This window comes from Saccostrea cucullata, unplaced genomic scaffold, assembly GCF_032062105.1.
Source record: "Saccostrea cucullata isolate Sc308-1 unplaced genomic scaffold, CSIRO_AGI_Scuc_v1 ctg7413, whole genome shotgun sequence".
Lineage (NCBI taxonomy): Eukaryota > Metazoa > Mollusca > Bivalvia > Ostreida > Ostreidae > Saccostrea > Saccostrea cuccullata.
The window spans coordinates 1-24,598 of record NW_026928446.1 but is presented as its reverse complement, the minus strand read 5'-3'; the positions used below and the strand labels follow the sequence as shown (position 1 = coordinate 24,598).

Sequence of the window (24,598 nt, the reverse complement as noted above, 5' to 3'; positions counted from 1 at the left end):
CACATGATCATGATCTTACACATACTTAGTATATCCCTGTCCCTAATGTTCACATTTCTTTACACTGTGCCTTTTCCATAGACCCAAAAGCATTTAAATAAATATCTAGAATATATACATGTACATGTAAGCTCTTTCTACACCCAGTTCCTTTTAACTGAGATCAAACTTGAGAAAAGATCCAACAAGATGTTTTCTAAATATATGTTTTACCATATAAAATTTATTTCTGTGTTTTAATCTCACTCTGTGAAATATTTTGAACCCCTAGCTGTATTAGCCAAACACTTCTCGCCACAGCTCCAATGAACAAGGTTCAATATATAATCATGTCATGATACAAAAATACTTTTTAACATTAGCACAGTTTATTTCAACATCATTAATAAAGAAAAGCAGATACTGAACACAATGAGGACATTTCTAAAACATATAAAATAAATTATCTTTTTGCTTTTTGTAAAACAGTCATGCATATATCATTCAGATTTTTTTTTACATTGTGAACAAGGGAAATAACTCTTTGGCAAGATCAATTATGTGTACAGATATACATGTACATGTACATATTTTTTAAAATAGCCATTTCATTTGTTATATAAAGATGTACATGTACTAAAGACATTTACACTGCTTGAGTTAAAATCAGCAGAGATTAAAAGAAGACCTTTCCAATGGTCTAAAATTAAATTTATTACATTTGTAATTGTACATAGAATGCACTTCAAATCTAAGGTTAAGGGAGACAGATCAATAAAAAGCAATATGAGCCGGCGCAATTCAAACTTCGTAAAAAATTGAAATGTTCATGTTAAATTAAAACATTTTTGGTGTAAAATTGTGGTTCATTACTTAAGTATTTCAATGAAACTAAAAGAAAGGATTACAAACTTCTTTTATTCATACATGTACTTATATTAGAAAGTCTTTTTAGGAAATTCTGATTGAAAAAAAAATTACATTCTTTTTCTCGCATAATTACCAGTGTAAGATTGACTTGTCCGGTGTGAGACAGCAGTGTGAGATTTTTCTGTCTTACACTGTGTACTACTACGCCACGAACGAGAACGTAAACATTCCGTCATTATATAAAGAAACTGTAACAATGTAAAAGAAAATATAACACATAATTAAACTGTTGTCATTTAACTTATTAATATAAACTTTTTTTCATTCAAAATATTGTCGTATTTTCACTTTTTTAATGGCACTATTTTTAGATCGCGGAATGATTCTTCTTTTACGCTGTCGGATAGATAAGTTTTTATTCCCAGTTTTTATCTTTCTGATTAATTTACACGGACTGAAAATTATTTTGTCAGTTTACACTACGTGTAAACCATTTTCAGGTACGTTCTCTCCGATGGTGTATTCAGATTTTTAATTAGATGGAAAATTAAAAATATTTTTTTTAGCCCCATCATGGCGACGTCATTGACAGGACGTTATTTTGGATAAAATAATGCGAGAAAAATAATCATTCATTACATACTCATGTGGGAATAGTGAAATTCCACCTCGGGGCCAAGATCCACGGTCTAGGACTCGGCAAAGCCTCGTCCTAGACTGTGAATCTTGTCCCCTCGGTGGAATTTCACTATCCCACACTCGTAGTAATGAATGATTCTATTAATCCTTCAAAAAATATTGATTCCTACATAATATCGTTACATGATATATCAAGCTTTATACAGTTTTGAAATAAGCCATTATACTTATATACAACAAAATACTTAGTATTCATTGTCAACCAAATTGGATCAGTATCATTTCAACCAGAGAATGAAATAATTCAAAAATGATCACCATCATTCTGGCCTCATTACATTTGCTTCTGCGAGCATCTGTTTCATTCGGCAACTGTTCTTTATTTTCCATGTAAAAAATACAAGGTCTCAACTCCAATCTTAAGGCAGTGCTGATATGCTGTCATCTTTTATAAATGCATGATCTGGAGTTGAAAAAAAAAATCAAACATCAATTCAGAGATTATACATGTACATACTGCAGATTCCTTATTTTTTGTGAGTTCTTATTATTGCAAATTAGCTCTTAAAAACAGCAAATCTCAAGACCTATTTGTGAATGGGCGATTAATAAGGAGAATGTGCATGGGTTTCAGCACCAAAAAAAATAAAAGTGAAACATTTTATTTTGCAAGTGAATATGCTACATGAAAAATTGCAATAATGAATTCCTTGTGTTTAATAAGGAATTTACAGCATATCACATCAGTCTGTTGTTGTATACATAAAATTGAGTAACTTTTAATATAATTGCACAATAAATTGTGTAAAATGTACTCAGATTTATAATTGACTATAAGCCTATATGGACCATGATGCTCCTCTGAGACATGTCAATTGAAAGAAAAATCCAACCATATTTTCCTTAAACATGTTAAAAATGACATTCTATACATGAAAAGTGTGACTAATCCCTAGGTGAGGGTCATTCACAAAGAAGTCACAATATTAAGTCAGATTATATTTCTGTGTAAAAAAGAAATATCCAGACAGTTTCAAATCAGAATATAAGGGTGGATACATTAATATCTTGTGAATTAATTTGTGCCATTTCTTGTCAGGAATTCCAGATTTTAATTCAGAAGCATTCATGTATCCACTCCTCTAAATGTGCAGATCTGAATCTGCAAAAAGACTGCTTATTAAATTTTGCATGAATATGAGATTGTCATTGTGTCATTTAGTCTAACCATCCTCCTGCTTTCAATTGGTTTGGGACAAACATGAATGTACCTAACAAGAATTAGTTTTCAAAAGTACATGTGTACAATGTACATGTATAGTTCAAATTTGTTAAAAGTAATATCAAATGCATCATTCTTGAAGAAAATTGCTGATCCCAATCAAAACCTAAATCTTCTTTGAAATTAGCCATCCTCCCATTTGAGATACAAATTCCAACATCAAATTTAAAAATACTGAAAATCCTCCCCAATGTGAAATGTACATTTTCATCATGTTCATGTGTTCATTTTCGAATTAAATAAATAAGAAAAAGTGAAGCATTCTGCCAATTTATCTATCATTTCATACAATCAGCCTCTCAAAAAGATTTTAAAATTTATTTGTGGACAAATGGCATACTTTAAATACATATCATTTAAAGAAAGCAATGTGTTGAACTTTTCTTAATATAATATGCAATATTATACTAAATTTTTGCATGCATGTTCAAAATCAACAATATTACCGTGATAACCTTGAGTCCAACATGTTCCATTTCAATGGTTCCTTTTCCTCATCCTTCAAGAGTTTTAAGGAGTTTCAATATCCACATCCACAACGGTTTTACACCTTCTTTGTCAAAATCACCTATAAATAGAATGAAATATTAATGCATTTGAAATAGTGTGTATTATAATGTAAATTTCTTCTTTGATGTCAAGGAAGTTAAAATGGTCATGTGTAAGAAATATCAATGAATAATGTCTTCAGGAATATTGTCTACAAAATTTATGAGCGCATGGTTCACGGTTATATGTATTTGTATAAAATATTCAGTATAATATAATAAATACAGCATGTAGTTGAGTGTACCATTGAAAATTTTCACCCATCGAAAACCATTGTCAACCTCCGCTGCACCTCGATTGACAATGGTTTTCTTGGGGTGACAATTTTCAATGTTACACTCAACTACATGCAATATTTATATACTGTCTCACTCATGAAATAAATTTTCAGTATTCAACTACAAAACATTGAATATCCTCAATATATATGTGAATACTTAACTGTTCTAAACAAGAGGCCCATGGGCCACATTGCTCACCTGTAGCTTTGACCATGCTGTTCTTTACCAAATTCCTCCACTGCAATACATATTGTGACCCAACCCTCCCACATTGGTCATAATTTGGACAATTTAAATCTATACTACACATGCTTCCATACTAGTTTCAGCTTTTCTGTCCCAGTAGTTCTTGTAAAGAAGATTTTTATGCCCCCGTAAACGAAGTTTCGGGGGTATATAGTTTTTGTCGTGTCTGTCTGTCTGTCTCTCTGTTTGTCTGTTTGTCCGCAAAAACTTTAACCTTGTCCATAACTTTTGATTTAGTAGAGCTTTGACTTTCATATTTCATATGTGTATTCCTTGTGACAAGACCTTTCTTTGGGTACCACAAAATTTGACCTTTTGACCTTGACCTTGGAGTTTGACCCACTTTTACTTGAAATTTTTTTAAATATTACTTTAACCATATCTTTTGAACAGTAGACACCAGGACAATTATACTTCACATATGTAATGTTTGTTAAAAGACCTTTCACTGAATACCAACAACCTTGACCCTTTGACCTTGACCTTGTAGATTTCCGTACTTGAGAAATAACTTTAACCTTGGCCATAATTTTTGAACGGTAAGGCATAGGGCTTTCATACTTCATATATGTAATCCTTGTGAGAAGACCCTTCATTGGATACCAAGAACTTTGACCCTTTGACCTTTGAGATTGACCTACTCAAATAAAGTAATCCTTGACCTAAAATTTTAAAGATTTAGGGCTAGTGTTTTCATACTTTACATATTTGATCCCTATGACAAGATCTTTTATTTGATAACAATAACTTTGATCCTTTGACCTTGACCTTGGAGTTTGACCCACTTTTACATGAAAATTTTAAAATTTTACTTTGGCCATATCTTTTGAACAGTAGATACAATTATACTTCACATTTGTAATGTTTGTTAAAAGATCTTCACTGGACACCAACAACCTTGACCCTTTGACCTTGACCTTGTAGATTTCCGTACTTGTGAAAAAACTTTAACCTTGGCCATAACTTTTGAAAGGTAATTAAGGGATTTGGCTTTCATACTTCATATATGTATTCCTTGTGAAAAGATCCTTCATTGGATACTAAGAACTTTGACCCTTTGACCTTGACCTTTGAGATTGACCTACTTTAAAGAAGCAAACCTTGACCATAAATTTTAAAGAGTTAGGGCTAGTGCTTTCATACTTTACATATTTGATCCCTATGAAAAGATCTTTCATTTGATAACAATAACTTTGACCCTCTTACCTTGACCTTGGAGTGTGAACTACTTTTTAAAAAAATTGAACACTGACCATAACTTCTGAACGGTTAGGGATAGGGCTTTCATGCTCTACATAAGTATTTTTAACATTAGCTTACTTTCAAATTTCACAATTGTTTTCTAGTGCGAATACCCTAAGTAAATGGTACCAATTAATTAAATTAGAATTTAAGAAATGCCTAATCTTTGCTATGTTGTCATACGGGGCATCAGTGTTTTACAAACACATCTTGTTAAAGTAAGTTTTCCTATATCTTTCAATTTAAAATTTGTGGCCTCGCCCTACCCCCGGGGGTCATGATTTGAACAATTTACATACACTACCTTAGGATGCTTCCACATAAATTTCAGTTTTTCTAGGCCAGACAATTGGTGATAACAGAAACTCAACTGTCAGTTTTTTTGCTCAGATGAGCTAAAATCTTTATCTCTTCTGTCGCCCTACCTTTCGGGGCTTTGTACCCTATCCTCTAGGGCAATGATAACAAATCTATAATATATATTACATGTTTACATGTCAAGACAGCATTTATGTCTGGACTGTCCTTAGGAAGAAGCCGAAGGCATTGCATTTTCTTTAAACTTTTTTTTCTTATAACCTTTATTCCCTTGTTCAAGGATACTCAATTGTGTCAAGTTGGTTGAAAGTGGCCCAATGGAGAATGTGAAAGTTTATATACAAAGATGACAACAAGGGCAACAATACTCACAATAAGTACACCAATATACAACAGACAAATTTTAATCAGAAACTCCCTTGAGACTCTGGCCCTAGGGACTTACACTTTGACAAATCCTGCTTTGTGTGTATTTTGAAATAGCCTCTGTACATGTTTTTATGTCTCAGTGGACAGTTTCTTGAAGTTCTTGAACAAATTTTCTTACTTGTTTGTGATCCTGACATCATCCTGTAGATTATAAATTTTCCAAATCTCTGTACCACTACTATCTTTCAATATATTAGGGGTATGATCATGATGATGGGCGACTGGCATACAGCATCAGAATACTGATGTGAAATAGCATTCCTGTAGAGACCTGAAAGTTTAGGCTCAGTGTTAAAAGTTAATCAACAAGAAGGCAAAAGTTGTACAACATTTCATAAATGATAAAACCATTTAATTAATAGTAATTACTGTCCTTTTGTTGCTACTAAATCTATCATGATCAAATCAATATGATTCTGAATCCTCTTTAATATAAACTTCCTTTTCCCTCTTCTTTATGTAGAAAATGAAGAATTTTCATGGAAAAATTTGAAATCAATCATGTCAAAAGTAACTATGATCATGATGATACCTTTATTCAGTTTAATATCATTTTAAAGCAGAGTGAAGAAGATGATGAAAAATAAAGTTTTCTGCGAGATGGTTCAATGGCAATATCTATTTATTTCTTGGTCTGAGCTCCAACACTTACAGTCAAACATCTGCATGATCTTCTTCATTTTTCATTGAACTGAATGCAGTTTAATATATAATTATATATTACTGAGTTTAACTAAAAAGTATGTCCCAATATTCCTTTACGTAATTACCAAGCTACACTATCGTTGTAAAGAATCATTAACAGATTAAATTTATACCTCAAATTTTAGAATTCTGTAGCTTTCTTGCATATATAATATTGCATAAGAAAAGTCACATGTAAGATGCCAAAAGTAAATTCATCAATGTTCATTTGGTGTACATGTTATTCATCATTATTAAAGATTAAATCTTTAAAATTTGTCTTTAAGCGAACTTGTCCCTCCAGTATATTGCTATATAATAACTTTTAATACCCAATTTAAGCAAAGTTTACAAAACAAATTTGCAAAATTAAATTGTATGTGTATTCGAACAGGATTTGAACATGTTAAATTAGTAATCAGTTGGCCATAATATTGACTGCTATTCAGTGCTTTGCAAAAGATTATTTTTCCTCTTATTTATTAAATGTTCATGATGATAACTACAAGCACATACATTTATTTATCACAAAAATTATAATACAGGTACACAGATTCAGATGGGGAGGTGGGGGTTTTGACACTATAGCTCCCTCTAAAACACACGCACAAGAAAAGTTTTAGATATGATGCATATATTTTCATTGTTGTACACTGACAAACAGACAAAGTAAAATCAGAGTCAATTCTGTGTCAAAATAGGGTTATCTAATTGTTGAGGGATCTTTTTTTTACAGCATCTACTGTGATAAAGGACCTCAGTTTATACAGTCTCATCCGAAGAACCGGTCTCCAAGTCCCACAGTGGGATTCGAACTTGTGAGATAAGGATTGACTCCTTGCCTCACGACTTTAGAGCAGACACTCTAACTACTGCATAAAGCAGGGATTTGGGGCGAAAAAATGCAATGAAGCTGAATTCCCCTGGAAAAATAAAGCTAGAAACCAAAATTATGCCTGAAAGAGAATTATGCCCACTTGAAAGTCCGTATTATCATATTATAATACTATGTGACTTAAAATGCTGTACAGCCAAGAAAAACAATTTACAGTTGACTTACATATTGTAAATCTGACATATTAATTTACATTAGGTGTTATGCTGACTGACGTTTAATTTAATTTTCATACGAATTGTTAGTCCATTATTTATACACTGAATTGATGACAGATTTTTCCGTTATTTCATGATTATGACAACTAAGGAGCACATAGCGGGTGTGACCAGTCGACAGGGGATGTACACTCCTCCATGGCACCTGATCCCACCTCTGATATTTTGGAGGTCCATGTTTGTTCTGCTCCTATTTTGTATTGTTTTATGGACTTTGATATTGAATACTGTGCTCATTATCTCCATATTCTATTTTTTTAAGATAAGGTAAATTAGTCTTTTGTATTGCGACTGTAAGAGATATTTTATTTTGATAATGATCAATCATTTTGGTCATTAACATCTAAAAATATTATAAAAATATATGAGAATTTATTAAAGCAATTATATTTCTTTGCATAATGGACACTGACACACACCATCATGAGAGTGAAATAATTATGTTTACAAGAATTTGACAGACTTTTTGAAATACTTTTATCACTCCAGGCATGATAATGAATCAATCAAATTACTTACTAGTACCATTCATGTGCTCAGTACTTAGTACTGTATGTCATCTTAAAGACTGTGATCAAGGAAATTTAAATAACCTTAAGGGTCGATAACAAACAATTTCTATTTGTACAATCAAATTAACCAGGTATATCAAATAATAATTATCACACTGAATCAGTCTTAAAAATTCATACAGTCAACATCATGTAGAAACATGGGCATAGTCTGGAATAAGCTTAATTAAGTCATGCACTTAAGTAGTTGTTTATAACAGTGGCAGATCTAGAGGGGGGAGGGTTTACAGGGGCTGCACTGAAATCCAGTCAAAGTATCCCCTAATTAAACCGTCCCCGTCAAAGCATCCGCTGATTTTGGGAGCTTTGACCAAAACCAAGGGATGCTTTGACCATTTCTTGGGGACAGTAAAGATTATTTATAATAAGATATAAATATATTTTTTTCTGAAAAAATATGTAAGGGAGAGGGGGTTGCTCTGACTAAAATCAGGTCATACTTTGACCAATATCAGGGGGCCCTTTGACTAAAATAAGGAAAGCTTTGACTAAAATTAGTTGACACTTTGACTGGGACATTTTTATTAGGGGGCGCTTTGACTGGCTCCCGCTGCACTCCCTCCCCCCTTTTGATTTGCAAAATAAGAGCATGAAGAGAGCTCAAGAGAAAGACCCAAATTTCTACAGTGTATTAATTGTGTTCTTATTATAGAAAAATGTCATTGAACATGTTGAAAGGCTAATTTTGTAAATTTGTAATATATAAAGAAATTTGGTTGTGATAACAAAATGAAACCCTACTTCTTCACATAATAGGATTTACATGTTCAGAGATTTATTTTTCACTTTTTCAAAACATTTCAGGTAATCTATAGGTGCAAGCAGGGGCTGACAAATAGATTTTTATGGCACTTGTCCAAGGGCAAGTAAATGGTCAAAATTGACTTGCCCTACCTGAATTTTTGCTTGCCCTACAATTAACCAATTCTGTATTTTTAGATCTTTAAAAAAAAGAGGTAGACAAACGCTGAGTAAATCATGCAAGCCCCTATGGCAGTTTTAAATTTTTGGCCTTCAAATAAATTCTATTTTTGATAAGTCACTTACCCACGAGCAAGTGGTTGATAAAATTTTACTTGCCCACCCATAAAATTCACTAGCCCCGGGCGTCAGGCAATGGGATTTGTCATCCTCTGTACAAGTATTTTTTTCACAGGTTGATCCACCTACAATTTTTAAAAAATATACTCCACCCTGTATCCTACTGAGTTATTTAGCTACATGTACATGTTTATGTAAAATATAAGTTAATTATAAACTCTTTTCCTCTTTACCCCCCCCCCCTTTGAAAAATTTCTAGATCCGCGCCTGAATAATTATCACCAGCTGATCACTTGTGGGTTGTTTTCATTGTCATTTACAATTTCTAATCTTTTGAATGACACATTCATTCTATATTCATTTATTTAAGCACTTCCACGTTTATAACATGTATATTGCATGTAAGTTACTATATATAAGAAATTGTGTATCTGTTATTGTAAGAAGTAAAACAGACTATAACATTTTCTGCACATTGAACCATTTTCACCTCTTTAAATACTGGGGTAAAATATTTCAAAACACCAAGAAAAACATAAATTAATTAGTATAATAATTTAAAAAACACTGACAAGTCCGTTATATTTTTTTAGCACCAAAAGATTTTTATTTTTCCAACCACGTGGAGGCATGTAAACAAAGGACGATAACTCTAAATGTACATGATTTAATGTTTCTCGTTTCATATGTTTGAGGTGATAGAATTCGAGAAATAAAGACTAAATTGAATCAAATTTTATGTGCAAAAAATGTTCCAGTGAATGAAGGCAAATAAAACGAACTTTACTTACATTAAATGCATAAATCCCAAAACACACATCTACTTCCTGTCTAAATCTTACAGGAACTGGTGCAGATCTCGCACGGTCTCGAGGCTGGTCTCGTTAAAGGTCAAATCGACCACTCGGATGTTACGCTACACTTAACAGCGATAAAGAATATCATCCGAACACATTAGTAGGGGTGTCAATGGAAAGTATTCGTCTACCCCCTTTTTTCAAACGCTGGAGTTATTGATAATTTACTATTTAGCACTGGTACTAAGACAACCCATCAATTTCCATTAAACTGCCCTTGTATTAACCACAGATTTTATGGCCAAATTGCAATTTTTATTGAATTAAAAGGTTGCAAAATGTAGGCTGGAATCGAGAGTTAGCGTGCGTATTTCTTTTGTAAATTCCTTTGGTCGAGCATCTTCATGTGATTACATCTTCAAAATTACATCTTCGTTATCAAACCCATTTTAAAAAGTGTATTGATTTGCAGTTCTGACTAAAGATGAATTGTCTTTGGTCTATTTCTATTTAAGGAGCAGTTGGTTAATTAAGAAGTTTAAACCTGTCCTCCTTTATAAGGTTGTATAATGTTTAGAAAAGTCCTACGTTTTGATGCTATTGCTTTTGAAAGTTTCCTGCATGTTTGGGGATTCTACATTTGACTTATACTAAAATTACTACTTCCACTTATACCGTAATATTTCCATTTCAAATATTTTTCTCTGTGATAACTCTTTGAAAGTAAGCGGGGTTGATTTCTTGATAATTCTGCTGGAATGTAAATTAGGCAGGTCGATAGGTCAGGAGCTAATGAGGCCTAGCATGCATGCGAATCTTGTGCGCATCTGTCTCTCTGTCTGACGCTAAGGAGACCAAATATGCATGTAAATCGATTGACGTCAGTGGGCGAGAGCTTTTGAAATTGGCATGGGAGTCCTCGTGTAATTTAAATCTATATCTACATTTTTAAGTCTAAATCTACAATTTTATTTCACAATGAAATGGAAATATAAGGAATCACTGTCTAGTTGGTATAGTATGCCAGGGAGAACAACGAAAGTGGTAAACATGGGATAATTTATGCATATCGGGCAAATCAAGTTATCCCATGTTTCCCAATATGGTGTGTTCCCGTTTTGCACACATTTGATAATTAGGTAAGAGCAATAGGTGTGAAGTGTGTTTTGATAGCAATTATAGTCTGATTTTTGGTTTGGATTTACCTGGATTTACCTGTGAATATCTGATTTAGCTTAATGTATTCTTAAGAGGTTTTATACAATTTTATTTTTTATTTACGGGAAAATATTTGAGTTTATTGAATAAAATATTGAAATAGAGGACAGGTTTATTTGCTTTATCATGGATTAAAGATATAACAAATAATGAAGAAAATAGAAAATAAAAATTAGTGTGAAAAAAATGCCTAAGCCAAGAAGATACATTAACTTTGTATTCTTTTATTTTTTCGCTATAAGCTCACTTCTAACATACTTACTAAGTACTAAGTATGGTATAGACTATAGCAATTTAGTAATTATCTCACCTGGTCAATTTCCCGTTTTTCACACATTTTTTAATTACCTGTAATTCAAATATGTGCAAAACGGGAATATCGTTGATGCCCTGACATACAATACTAACTAGACAGTTATTCCTTAAATGGCCAAATGACTGCATGCAATCTGCTTCTGCACTAATCGTTCCTTTACTTTCTAATAGGTATGCAGTCTAAAAGCTAACGGATATACTTGTAAAACCCTCACATATGTATTGATAATATTTTATTTATATGGTAAACTACAACTGTAACTTCTTTTAAGATTCTTTTTAAACTTCTTTTAAGCATGAAACCTACGAGAAACGTACAGGAGCCTTCAACCAATGTCAAGCTCTGTAGTAACTATGTCTATAGGTTGAAAGGTACTCAAATTATATCATATAAAATTAAGCTGTACAATCCCGACCACAGCGCTGACTTTTACAGTGGATGGCTTACTTTTACACTTCCAATTTTAAAGCTCTTTTTCAATAAAAATATTTAGCTCAACATTTAATTAAATAAAAATAACGTGCTAATATAAAGCAAATATAAGAATCGACAACTACCCTATTCAACTCGCGACTTTCACAGGTTAGTGTCCTTAGCCACTAGAAAGCTTTTTTTCTATCTATTATCAATTCTGCACCTCCAAACAGGTTCAGATTTCAAAGTAATCTGAAAACTGTAAAAGTCAGTGCTTCTCTAAAGTGTCCATTACAAGGAATTTATGTCTTAAATATGTTCCCTAAGAATAATAATAATTTTTTTGTTTTTTTTTCCATCAATTTATTCTTTGACTACTGTCATGTATAATAAAATATTTCCCTTTCACACACATCACTTTCTCTCTCAATAAAGCTTTCCTATACAATCATGTCTGACAAAGATGGCCACACTGGATGATTCACATGTGTATAATGAACTGGATGTAACATGAGGCTTGCAATGCTGATTAATACACTTGTTGATGAGAAATGACAAACTAAAGTAAAATGCCAGATAGCCATGAACGTATGCAAGTCTTGCAGAATCTACAAAAAATTACTACTAACAGTTAAACATGATTAATCATGCCAGGGATAAACGATTTTGCTTTGTAAAGTAATTTTTATATCTGTTTGTTTCACAATACATCTAAAATTCTTGGGGAATAAAAATCACTTCCCTATACTTCATAATCAAGGTTCTCACTATAAGCAGTTTTTAATGTATAACTAAACATTTAACAATGCTGATTCCAGAGTCACTTGATAATTTTTTATGCATTGACAATTTTATGAATGAATTTAGGTTTTCTTGCCATCAATGAATGAATTCCAATTTTTTAACTCCAGAAAACAACCATTAGGCCAATATTGACAAGTTACAACTACTACTGCACTTAATTATACATTTTTTCTAAAAATTAATTTTGACTTGTATTAAAAACTAGAATCAGAATAAAAAATATTTTTCTTTGTTATAGAGTCTAATTTTGAAGTTGATAAGTGTTCGAAAACAATGTTTTAAATTGCTCGAATGGAAAATTAATGGTGTGAATGAACACTCACTGTAAACATTTTAAATAAAGTCCACTCTGATCGTGAAAGACTGAAATATGAAGGGACCTCTTCCTTATTGATCATAGTACACAATAAGAGACTTGTACAGAACATATGTACTACTAGCATGTTTACAGAAACCCTGAATTTTATAGCACTTAGAATCTTATAGCAAGGATTCTTTTTCAAACAAGAACATACTGACAATTCATTGCAAATTATCACCAAAAAGCATAATATCACTAATATGAATGGCATATGAAAATAGCACACATCAGATATTAATTAGGGTAAGTTGTAATCTGATCTCTCTGTTGAGGTATGAAGACAGAAATTATATCCCCAACTTGTACATGTTTAAAGAAAATAAGTTACAAATGTACATCATCGTACAAATTAAATGAAATATCCATTTTGATTACTTCTAAGAAATTTATTTGCTATTTTCCAATTTCAAGTTTGGAATTCTTTTTTATAGGACATTTCTGGTAATTTAGGAAAATTCTTAATGTAAAAGAGTGTGCAGGATAATTTTTATTTAGGTTTTTCTTTTTTTAATCACAACATTTCATTGCAGTAAGAGTGATCTGTATTTGAATATTTTACTGGGAAAAAAGCCTGGTAAGTACATTTACCTTACTTTGAAAATGAACCCATGTGCACCTGACATTAATTATTTTAATGAAAAATACGTACCCCTACCTAATAGGCTAATACACATTTTCAAGTAGGTGTTATATCTTTTTTTTAAGGAAAAATAAGTAATGTCAGGTAGGATATTTACTCCTTCATATGAAAATATGTTCTTCACGTCCAAAAAGTATTTCCCAATGGTGTTGAGCCTCCCGAATACATTGATGTACAGTTTTTTGAGTTCTGAGCAAGGAAATAGACACAAGTTGCTACATTTTGTCGTTAAATATAATTTCCATTTTCATGATTACTCCATGACCAACATCATAAAAGAGGTGATTTCGGTGTAACCTAAAGCTACCTTAGAATTGGGTGAATGAAAAGTGTTTAATGAACGATAATTTCCTTTTAAGTTGGAATTTTGAGATCACTTATAACTGTATTCACAGCAAATGCACCAACATATATCAAAAATTTAAAAAAAAAATGTTTAAAATCGCTTAAATCTGGCTTATATAATGATGGCATCATCCTGTTTATAATTAGAAAATAGAAATAATTCAAAAGTGGGAACATTGATTTCTCATTTGAATGATAAAAAAAATCTCTTTTAAGTGTGCATAAATCACAGATACTTGTACCCTTTACTACAATGACGATGGGATCTGTGTCAATTTTAGAATGAATTTTCTCCAAACAAAGCAAAATATACTACTATGCAACACTGATGATGTAAACACATATTTTACAAATGGCTTCAGATGATGAGGACTGTCTTCGTTTGACGTCAGCGGTGAATCATGTGGAGGGGTGACAAAATCCTGTAATAATGAACCATTTACAACCATTCAGTCCTCTTCCATGGGGGTTTCCCCTTCTGTTGATGTCTGCTCCTGTGTGGGGGTGGTGACTGGGTTGTCATTATCAGCACTGGGGGTCGTGGTATCCACATTTTCTGTCTCACTGTCACAGCTCATGCGTTCTTCCTGGGAACTAGACACACTCTCCTCAGCGGGCAACTCATTTGATTGCGTAGACGTTTCCTCAGAACTTTCAGGCTCCACACTGTCCTCTGAACTGTTTTGTGTACTCTCTGAGCTTTTTTCTGGAGATTGACTTTGGTCCTGTCCATTTTCTGATGTGTCTTTTATAGAAGTAGAGGCTGTCTGAGGTAACTGATTATCACTGTTGACGGACTCACCATGCTGAGACGACTCGGGCGAGTCCTTACTGTCATCTCTCTCAAGTGAACTTTTACCGAGATCTCTCTGCTCTTGAGATGACTCAGGTGAACCTTTATCGAGATCTGCCTGTTCCTGGTCTGAAATCAGTTTCTCCTCAGGTAAACTCTTAGAGGTCTCTTCCTCACTGTTCACCTCTGACCTTTGTGCGACCTTTGACTCTTCTGAGGTCACGACCTCTGATGACGGGACCTCTGACTGCTCTCTGGATTGGTCTGTATTAAGTGTGGTGTCTGTTTGTTTGTTAGTATCTTGCGATATTGATGGTTCTACTGACGAGTCCTCACCTTCAATGAAAACACTTCATAATTCTCAACATGAAATTGGCAGAGCTCTCAAAATAACACAGATTTAATTGCTGAGAAAATTAGACTTGTTGCAATTAAAGTAAATCAACATTGATTAACATGTTGTTTAAAGATAATTTTCGGTATAAAAGATTATTTTGCAGTTTTATAATATATTACACAATGTCTCGCTTAATTAACCCACACTTCCAGTACATAAACCTATGCTGTATTTACCTGAGACTTTTGGCTTCTTGGCAGGTGAGGTATCTTCAGATTCACATGACACTTCATCTCTCTCACACACAGGTTTCTCTCGGTCAGACATGGCCTGGCCTGACCATGACTCGGGGACAGAGCCGTCTGACGGATTGTCAGTCTGGTCTGAGGTTAGATGCGGGGTACCAGAGAGGAGTGCAGAGTCAGAGGATGACGCCGTCTGATCAGGGGTACTAGAGAGGGGCCCAGTGTCAGAGGAGGAGGTCGTCTGATCGGGTCCCCCCTGACTGGGCCCCACCCCCGCCCAGCTGTCTGTTGTCCAGTTTGTCTGTTGCTGGGAGGGGAAGCTGGAATACTGTACGGGGGTGAGGTCGGTGGTGGTTGTGGGGGAGTCAGCTTCGTTCCCGTTAACAGGGGACTCTTCTAGTCCATTCACGAGGTTAGCTCGGGACTCACACACTATCTTACTGCAAATCAATGGAAATTTTATAAATTCTTTCATAAAATGCCAAAATGTTACATGCAGAAAAATCTTCCGAATTTCAAGAAATATATGTCTTGAGAATGCATCCACTACATTTGTTTTTACCTCTTCATTCTTATTAAACATTTACAAAACTACAACTCACAATTTAAACCTTTAACTGTGGGTCTATGAGAAAACCAGGCAGGGGGCCATACATGAAGTGTCACTCACATTAATGAAATTTTCCCAAAAGACTCCAACAATATAGCATATAATCACAAGAAAAAAAAATTCTGAAAATTTTCAATATTGGGGCCCACCAAGGGGGTACCCCATAAGGCACCATCTTTATCATCATTTTGTATTCACAATTTTGTAAAAACTGCTATTTTCATTCACCATTCTCTTCTTTTCATTAAAATATTAAGTGATCAAAAGTAAGAACAAAAGAAAATATATAATATTTATTTCATTTTGCACAAATTTTTTTTGTCTTAAAAATCAATGCTATATTTAAACACAAGGGGAATAACTCTTGATATAAAAGAGACTGAAAATGTGGGAAAAGGGTCGATATTAGACATGTTTTAAAACGGGGTTTGGACGCTTAGATTTTAAATTATTTTGTTTTACGATAAAGATTGTGAACTTAATAATCATTTCCTACAGGCAATTATTCGGGTTTTAATTATTGGTGACACTGTGCGATTTTGAAATTGAGGAATTTTTCCAAAAAATTATATTAGGCTACTACTGAAAAAATCAATATTTTCACTAAAAAAATGTTTTGTACAGTGATTGAACATTTTGGTAAAAATACTTCTGTACATGTGGACAGACCAGTAGTCTCTGAGGAGACTGTAGCTCCACTGTTTTGTTTTAACAAAGGATGAAAAAAGTTGCCAGGACAATTAGTTGATGCATATTTTCTTGCACAATCTATTTTGTACTTTGTTAAACCATGTGACATTTTACAAAGTTCAGTTTTTGAAAAGTTGTTCACAAAAAATGATAGTATCTGTACTTGACTCTGATGCCCATCAGCCTGATGATCCTGATCGCATGCTTTTATTAAGGCTTCTGTAAATGCATCAGTTTCTATCTTTTTTCCTCCGGCATGTAATATTTTTTATATAACAAGTGCATTAAAGCATTTTCTTGCAAGGTGCAATGCATTCAAAGCCACACTGAATAACTTCATTGGCTTTCTGTGTCACATAGTCTTTTGTAGACTGCTGTACCTCATCTAATGATGTATTCAGGGTGAAGCGTAAGGGCGTGAATTTACCATCAGACAGTTTCATACTCCTGTTTAGCTTTTCTCGATAGTATGTGGGTCGTTTCCAGTAGTCACATACAGTTCCTTAGGATGACTGACTCAGAAAAAACTCTGTATTCTGATTGGATTGCTCTGAAAAGGATAAGTTTTGATAAGAGATATTGTAAATGTTGAAGACAACACGACATAATTCTGACTATAATCACACTTCAAAGACATTTCTTCCATGGAACATTAAACATAAGAGGCTCATGGGCCATATCGTTCACCTAGGCACTGTGGCTAGGAAAAAAGCAGAAATCAGTTCAGAATTTTTTCCCATACAAGTATAATCTTTGATTATCGATCGTGGCCCCGCCCCAGCCCTGGGGGTCATGATTTGAACAGATATGAATCTACACTACCCCACTGGCCAGGATGCTTCCCTATAAGTTTCATCTTTCCTAACACACTGTGGTTCTTAAGGATGTACAACACACCTACCCCAAAATATTCCTGTCGTTTAATTTTCGCTATTTTGTATTATTTAGTACATGACTATATCTACTGTGTGTATGCACATTTTGGACAAAATCGTTAGAGTAGTTTTTGGACAGGAAATTCCAAAAGTTACCCCCCTTTAGTTGTTTACGGGAAGAGAAAATTTTTATTCAATAAACTACTTAAACCTTGATTTTCAAAAAAGCCAGGTTAGCTATAGCTGTCAAATTTCATTGACTTATTCCTTTAACGAGGCTGGGGGGTGGCAGCCATTTTCAGACTATTTCGATCTCCTTTAAAAGAAGAGCTCCATATAAAGATATACAAAAATGATCAAAATTTAAAACTAAAATTTAAGATTTTTTTCTTTGCCAATGTGTGTCAATGCTCAGTAGTAATACCCCCACTCTAATAAAAATATATGCTCTTGATCTCATTATGGGTTTTGGTGAAATAAAGGTTTTTATTTTTAATTGGAACTTCATAGGGATTTTCAAAAATGTCTTGAATTTTCAATAAACTTTAAATGCAGAAATAATCATTGGATATTCATTTTCATTTATTTTGTTGTTCACAATTAACAAAACTAAGTACCCTATTAAATTTTTATAGGTACCAGTACTACTGAGTTTTACTTTGGAAACAACAAAATTTAATGCCTGGAAACTTTTTTTAGGTGACAAATCAATGAAATTTTATCCCTACTAAAATTTGTGCTTCTACAAAAGGATGAAAATATCTCATGATATGAAAAGACAAATTGTCATTAACTTCTTTTCCCATCCTAATTAATTTACCAACAGATATTTTATTAGTTTGAATTTTAATTCAGTCATTACATAGAGAAATTAAGCTGAAAATATTCAAAAGTACAAGACCAACATATGGTGCAGAGCAATGGATGAATACGGATAGCAACAGTTTACCTTATAGTAAATCAAATTTGTAAAAATAAATAAACTAGATATGTACCTTCCACCCCTGAGGTGTGTTGAGAAACAGCTGGACACTGTTCATTGTCACATTCTATTTTCTCTTCAATATCCTCAGTACCAAGCTTAAAAAATTCAGCTGAAATAACAAAAAATATGATTTACATCATTTACACGACAATGTGATAGTCAGTAATGCAGACAAAAGTCATCTATTTTCAAAATTATAGCCCTTACTCTAGCTTCTTATATTTTAATGAATATTTATCATTTTATATATTGTATTTATATTTTAATTTATTTTCTCTTTTTATACACGAGTGGGATTTTATTTCTAAATAATTCGATCACTAGGAATAGTATTCTCGCTATTCTGCCTTCAGAGCAATAAAATACAGATCAACTTATAAAAATCTACAAGATTTCACCCTCATTTTTACAAGAGGAACTAATTCATATGTATAGTTTAAAATAGAGTGTGATTGGCTGTTTTATTTCTCCATTTTTTTGTTTTTGGACAAAGAGAGTATATCGGATTCGGATGTGTTAATTGGGTTGTAATTTAACTGCCTATATGATTACATGAAGCCCCTTTTAAAAACTTTCCACAGATTCCTTGATATAAATGAAGTAATCATTTACAAAAATGTTTATGTACTCTGATTTTTTTTTTGGTAGGTACATCTGTAGTTTTGTTGTTGTGTAATTTAGCACATTGAAGACCAACTTCAAAATTTATTAATGCTTTCTGTTGTATTGTACTTGTGCAGTAAACATATAGAAAGATCATTTATTCAATAATTCATTGCTTTATAAATTTTCAATCTTAAACTAAAAGATGTTAATCTCGTAGAAATGATAAGCCTTATTTTTTTTAAATATTGCAGACAACCTGCATTTCCTTATTAATAAAAAAAATCCTCAGATTGGATGGGGGGGGGGGGGCTTTGAGTTTTTATTAGTGTCCTGGACATTCATATAATAGGTGTTGTTTGTGGGTTATGCAATATCACATGTATACAATGTACCAACCTTGAACGGTCAGAACCTATCATCAATGATCATCCTCTGTCAAGTCCACGTTAGTGGAGTAAGTTTTTCTGTGCCTTTCAGAATGATTCCTTCATAAACCTGCAATTTAATTTCTTTTAATAAAAAATATAACCCCTACCTTAAAAAGAAAATCATTGTGCATGTGGATAGGATTCTTTGAGATTCAATATGTATACATGAGCTTTGAAGACACTTATGAATTATATTTATTTTTTAATGTAGTCTAGTATTACTTACTCGATGGTGTACTACACCTATATGTGATATGATTCATAATAAAAATCATATTGATAACCTTTAGACTCCCCTATCAATTTTATTTGTATGCAGCTTTGTCAATTTGAATGTGATAGCTCTTCACTTTATTTAGTAAAATATAAATACAAATACTTTATTGGCACAAACACAATTACAATAATTGGCAAAGGCCCACTGAACATCATTAAATGTTTACATATTTTTCAAAAATTGTCAAGTAATTGACTTCTAAGTTCAAAACAGTCTCTGATAAATTTAACAGTAACTTTCAAGACTTTTTGTATATTACTGTTTACATATAATTGTAACATATATTTCTCATAATGCTAAGATTATTATTTTTCTTTGTTATGTTATAAATATTACTAAAGAATGTGTTTCTTAGCTTAGAGAAAGAATTACATTGAAAAAGAAAATGTATTTCATCCTCAATCACACCAGTATTACAAACATTACAATATCTTTCATTTCTTGATGTGGAAATATATCTACCACTTTCTATTGCAAGTTTATGTGCGCTTAGTCTAATTCTACTAAGAGAGGATCTCTCAGATCTTTTTTTTAGTAAATCAACATAAGGACTTCTTTTTCCTGAGTATACTTTCTTGAAGAAATCAAGTTTTTCTGAGCCAAAGATTTTTGACGTTTGCTCCTGAGTGCACTGATCAATGATTATATATATGGAATGTAAATTATATGTAAATATACATCGAATCAATATTCTCTCATATTACACCAGAAATTCTTAAAAATCATCTGAGGACCAATCAAAATTGTATCCATGTATAAGATAATGTTATTGTAGTGTTTATTATATATCACTTACCAACAGGTACAAGTATCCTCTCTTGTAGCCATATCTCTTTCTGTCTTTGGAAACGGGGCAATTAACTCCTCTGTCTGGTTTCTCCTTCTGGTCTGGTGGGTGCAACGGGTGTGAACATCGCCTAGAGTCTTGTACCAATGAGTACAAAGACTATTTCTGTGACTCGTTTGACATATTTTGAAATTTACATACTCTTTTGTAACTTCGGTAAAGCAAGAGAACGCCCTCGGGTATTGTCACTTGATGTTGTTTAGGGACAGCTTAATTGACAATGCACCAAGTGTGACAATATTTGTTTTTCGACATGAATATATACTTTCTGTAAGTCCTCCACATGCAACAGAAGTGCATGACCTTGAAAAGTCAAATCTTTCACCATGCCTGGAAGCTGCCATATTCATGCATGTACCTTATGTGTCTCATTCCCTAGAGAGTACCGTAAAGGGAGATAACTATGCTGAAACTTCAAGTTTATGTCTCTTGAAAGGCATTTTTAATTAATTAAACCTGTTAATTGTTTGATTTTTTTTTTAACAATTATTTTTATTTATAGATCAACATTAATGCAAAATAACAATCAGTTAATAAGCAACGGTTGCCTTTTGTTTATTATGTTTATGTTAATTTTTACCCAAATTTCTCTGATAATTTAACATTGATTAACTACTCAAAAAACGACAGATTTTCTCAAAACCCAAACAATTCCTGTTGCATAGAGAATTCAAACATACTTAACTTTTTAATTAATTTTGAATTTAAAAATAATAAGCGTCCAACCCCTGTTTAATATGAATATTTTTATGGTACCTTTACATCCAAAACGACATTTCTCTCAAAAGAGACATTTTTGATGGGCTGTTTTGGCAACATTCCATGTTTGACAACAAATCTTTTATTATCATTCATAACTTATAATCTTGAAATTTTATATTAAATAAGTAGTTTATGTGTAAATGATTGCTTTTGGCCCCAATGCCGCATTGAAATTGAATGAAATTCCCCTTTTATTTGCCCTTTCTTAAGCTTTATTTTCCTGGTTTTAATAACGGCCCTGTTACTATAAATAGAACAAGCTATCAATTTTCTCACCTCATGATTTTTTATCAGTGATGTGTACCTTATCAATATTTAATGGAATAATGTCATTTACAAATACCTTAAAAAATATTTTACAATTCTGCCTGGTTTTCTCATAGACCCACAGTTAATGATCATTTGATCAGAATTATGACTAAGAATGTGAGGTACTTACTTTCCAAATGGATCAACTGTACTTATCACTAAAACATTCTGTAATGTAAACATCTTAAATATATCAATAAATTATCTAAACATTGTAAGTTTATTTATAAATTATGTAAACATCGTAAGTTTATTTATAAATTATGTAAACATCATAAATTATGTAAACATCGTAAGTTTATTTATAAATTATGTAAACATTGTAAGTTGATCTATAATTTTTTTTTAAGGATAAAATATAGGTAATCAGAGATTACAGAGCTCACCTCAAAGAATGTTTTTCTTTAAGTAAGGCGAAGTTCCACATTAAACTAATAATCTAAAAGTGTACATCTCAAAACCACTCATCTGGAAAATCTAGATGCAAGCCTGATAGTGTGCATCCTTTAATGTATCAATCATAAGCCTGATGGTGTGTATCCTTTGATGTATCAATCATAAGCCTGATATTGTGTATCCTTTGATGTATCAATCATGCAAGTTTGGTCAATATAGGCTTTATAGTTACTTAGAAATAAGATCTGCACAAAAACTTTAACCTGTTCACTCACCCAGAAAATGTAGGTCAGATCCAGCATCTGAAGCAAGTCTGGTACTGGTAGTGTGCATTCTTAAATGTTTCACCCATGTAAGTTTGGTCAACATAGGGCTTATAGTTACTCAGAAATAAGAAAAACAAATGAAAAAAACGCTTTAAATACCTTTTCAATACCACGAAGAAATTTATCTGTGCGTTTATAGTGCTTCTTGGGATCTGTCAGAAGTTCACATAATCGCTGTATGGTAAAGGGTGCCCTGAAAATATAGAAAAAATTCTATAAACCTTCAATTCCACTACAGAATGCCTTCTAAATAGTTTAGTTTTTTAAAATATTATTTCAAAAATGTCTAAGTCTCTTATGATTGTTTCGGTAAATCAAACAGTAATGGAATGGGCTATGGCTGTGAGTGAAATATCAAATTTATGGTTCCCCTCATCAAAAACATAGGTAATAAAAGATTACGAAGCTCACCTTGACAAATGTTATCAGTTTAAGTAATGCAAATCTCATATCATATTTTTTTTAACTGTTAGTATTTATTCTGACAACAATATTCAAGCAAGTTCTGTTTAAATAGGTCCTAAACTTCATTGGGATTGATCTGTTCCAAAAACTTAAACCTGGTCACTCATTTGGAAAATGTAGGTCAGATCCAGCATCCGAAGCAAATTTCGATTATTCATCCTTAGATGCATCATCAATGCAAGTTTGATCTACGTAGGGCTTATAATTACTTATGAATAACCTAGTCACTAATGTGGAAAATGTAGGTCAGATCCTGCATCGGAAGAAAGTCTGGTATTGTCCATCCCTAGATGTATCATCCATGCAAGTTTGGTCTGGGTATGGCTTATAGCTACTTAGGAGTGGACCTTCTCCAAAAACTTAAACCTGGTCACTCATCTGGAAAATGTAGGTCAGATCCAGCATCCGAAGCAAGTCTGCTATTGTCCATCCCTAGATACATCATCCATGCAAGTTTGGTCTGGGTATGGCTTATAGTTACTTAGGAATGGACTTGCTCCAAAAACTAAAGTGAAAAACACATCTTACAACCATTAACGATTTACAAAAGTCCAATAAAGAACTTTACATTATCTTTACTTTTGTTGTTCCTTTCCTACATAATAGTGAATATGCACTTGTTCGACGTTTCTAAATACTGGTCCACAAGAGTTTTGAGGCATTTTGTTAACTTTAACATTCTCTTTTTCTTCTGGAACACACAAATCTGAACTATTTTCATCAACCAGGACTTCAGAAAGCAATTTTTCGGTACTGACAGTCTCAAATTCACAGTTATTTAAATCCAAGAGCTGAGTTTCTGAAGTATGGGTACTAGAATGTGTTGGAACTACTGGGTTTTCTAGCCCTAGCTTTTTGATGGGTAAACCACAGATGATAAAACATCAAACATTTCTTGCTTTTTGGATTCACTAACACACATCTTGAATAGCTTTTTATCGAAGTTTCCGACTTATGTCCACTTACAGACATGATATGTCTAGCTTCTATCCCACGCTGATCCAAACTAGTAATACAAGTGGCACGTATACAGTGGTTTGTATACAGAGTTGAGAGTTCAGCTTTCATAGATATTGTTTTCATAAAATTTCCCAGTGTTATGACCTACTGGAGAATTATCATACCAAACAGCATCCGAATCCTTGATATGGCGCTTCGATCTCTGCCAAAAACTTTCACAATTTGGATTCAGCTTTCCGAGGTATTTCTCCAGGCTAGACACAGGGCACTTCTCATCACCTACATGAACATATATGAAAAAATTGTAAATCAGTTGAATTCATGAAAATTATGATCTAAAATTAGTTAATACTGAAGTTTATATGAATTTTATCTTACATAATTGTTTTTCAAGAAGTATTATTACCTGGTATTTCATATATTCTTGCTGAAGATGCATCATAGTCATTAACATCACTTCCTCTGTGATTTTTGGTTTCATACTGAGCGACATTTAGATAATATCTCCTTCCTTGGCCATTTGTCCTCAAAACAAAATCAGTTTTCT

At 32.8% G+C, this 24,598-nt stretch overlaps 1 protein-coding gene and 1 long non-coding RNA gene across 2 annotated transcripts; both read right to left on the bottom strand.

The window, feature by feature from the left end:
• Positions 1–1,638: 1,638 nt before the first annotated feature.
• LOC134277590 (uncharacterized) lies at positions 1,639–10,212 on the bottom strand. The gene is made up of 4 exons (XR_009994286.1): positions 10,037–10,212; positions 5,954–6,106; positions 3,217–3,338; positions 1,639–1,951 (listed from the first exon to the last, which is right to left on the bottom strand). It is a non-coding gene; the product is annotated as an uncharacterized LOC134277590 (long non-coding RNA).
• Positions 10,213–12,968: 2,756 nt separating this feature from the next.
• LOC134277591 (uncharacterized) lies at positions 12,969–22,814 on the bottom strand. The gene is made up of 4 exons (XM_062759916.1): positions 22,726–22,814; positions 22,035–22,072; positions 15,507–15,955; positions 12,969–15,269 (listed from the first exon to the last, which is right to left on the bottom strand). Exons 3-4 carry the CDS (start codon positions 15,595–15,597, stop codon positions 14,590–14,592), a joined length of 771 nt encoding a protein of 256 aa, XP_062615900.1. The 5' UTR covers positions 15,598–15,955; positions 22,035–22,072; positions 22,726–22,814; the 3' UTR covers positions 12,969–14,589.
• Positions 22,815–24,598: the final 1,784 nt, after the last annotated feature.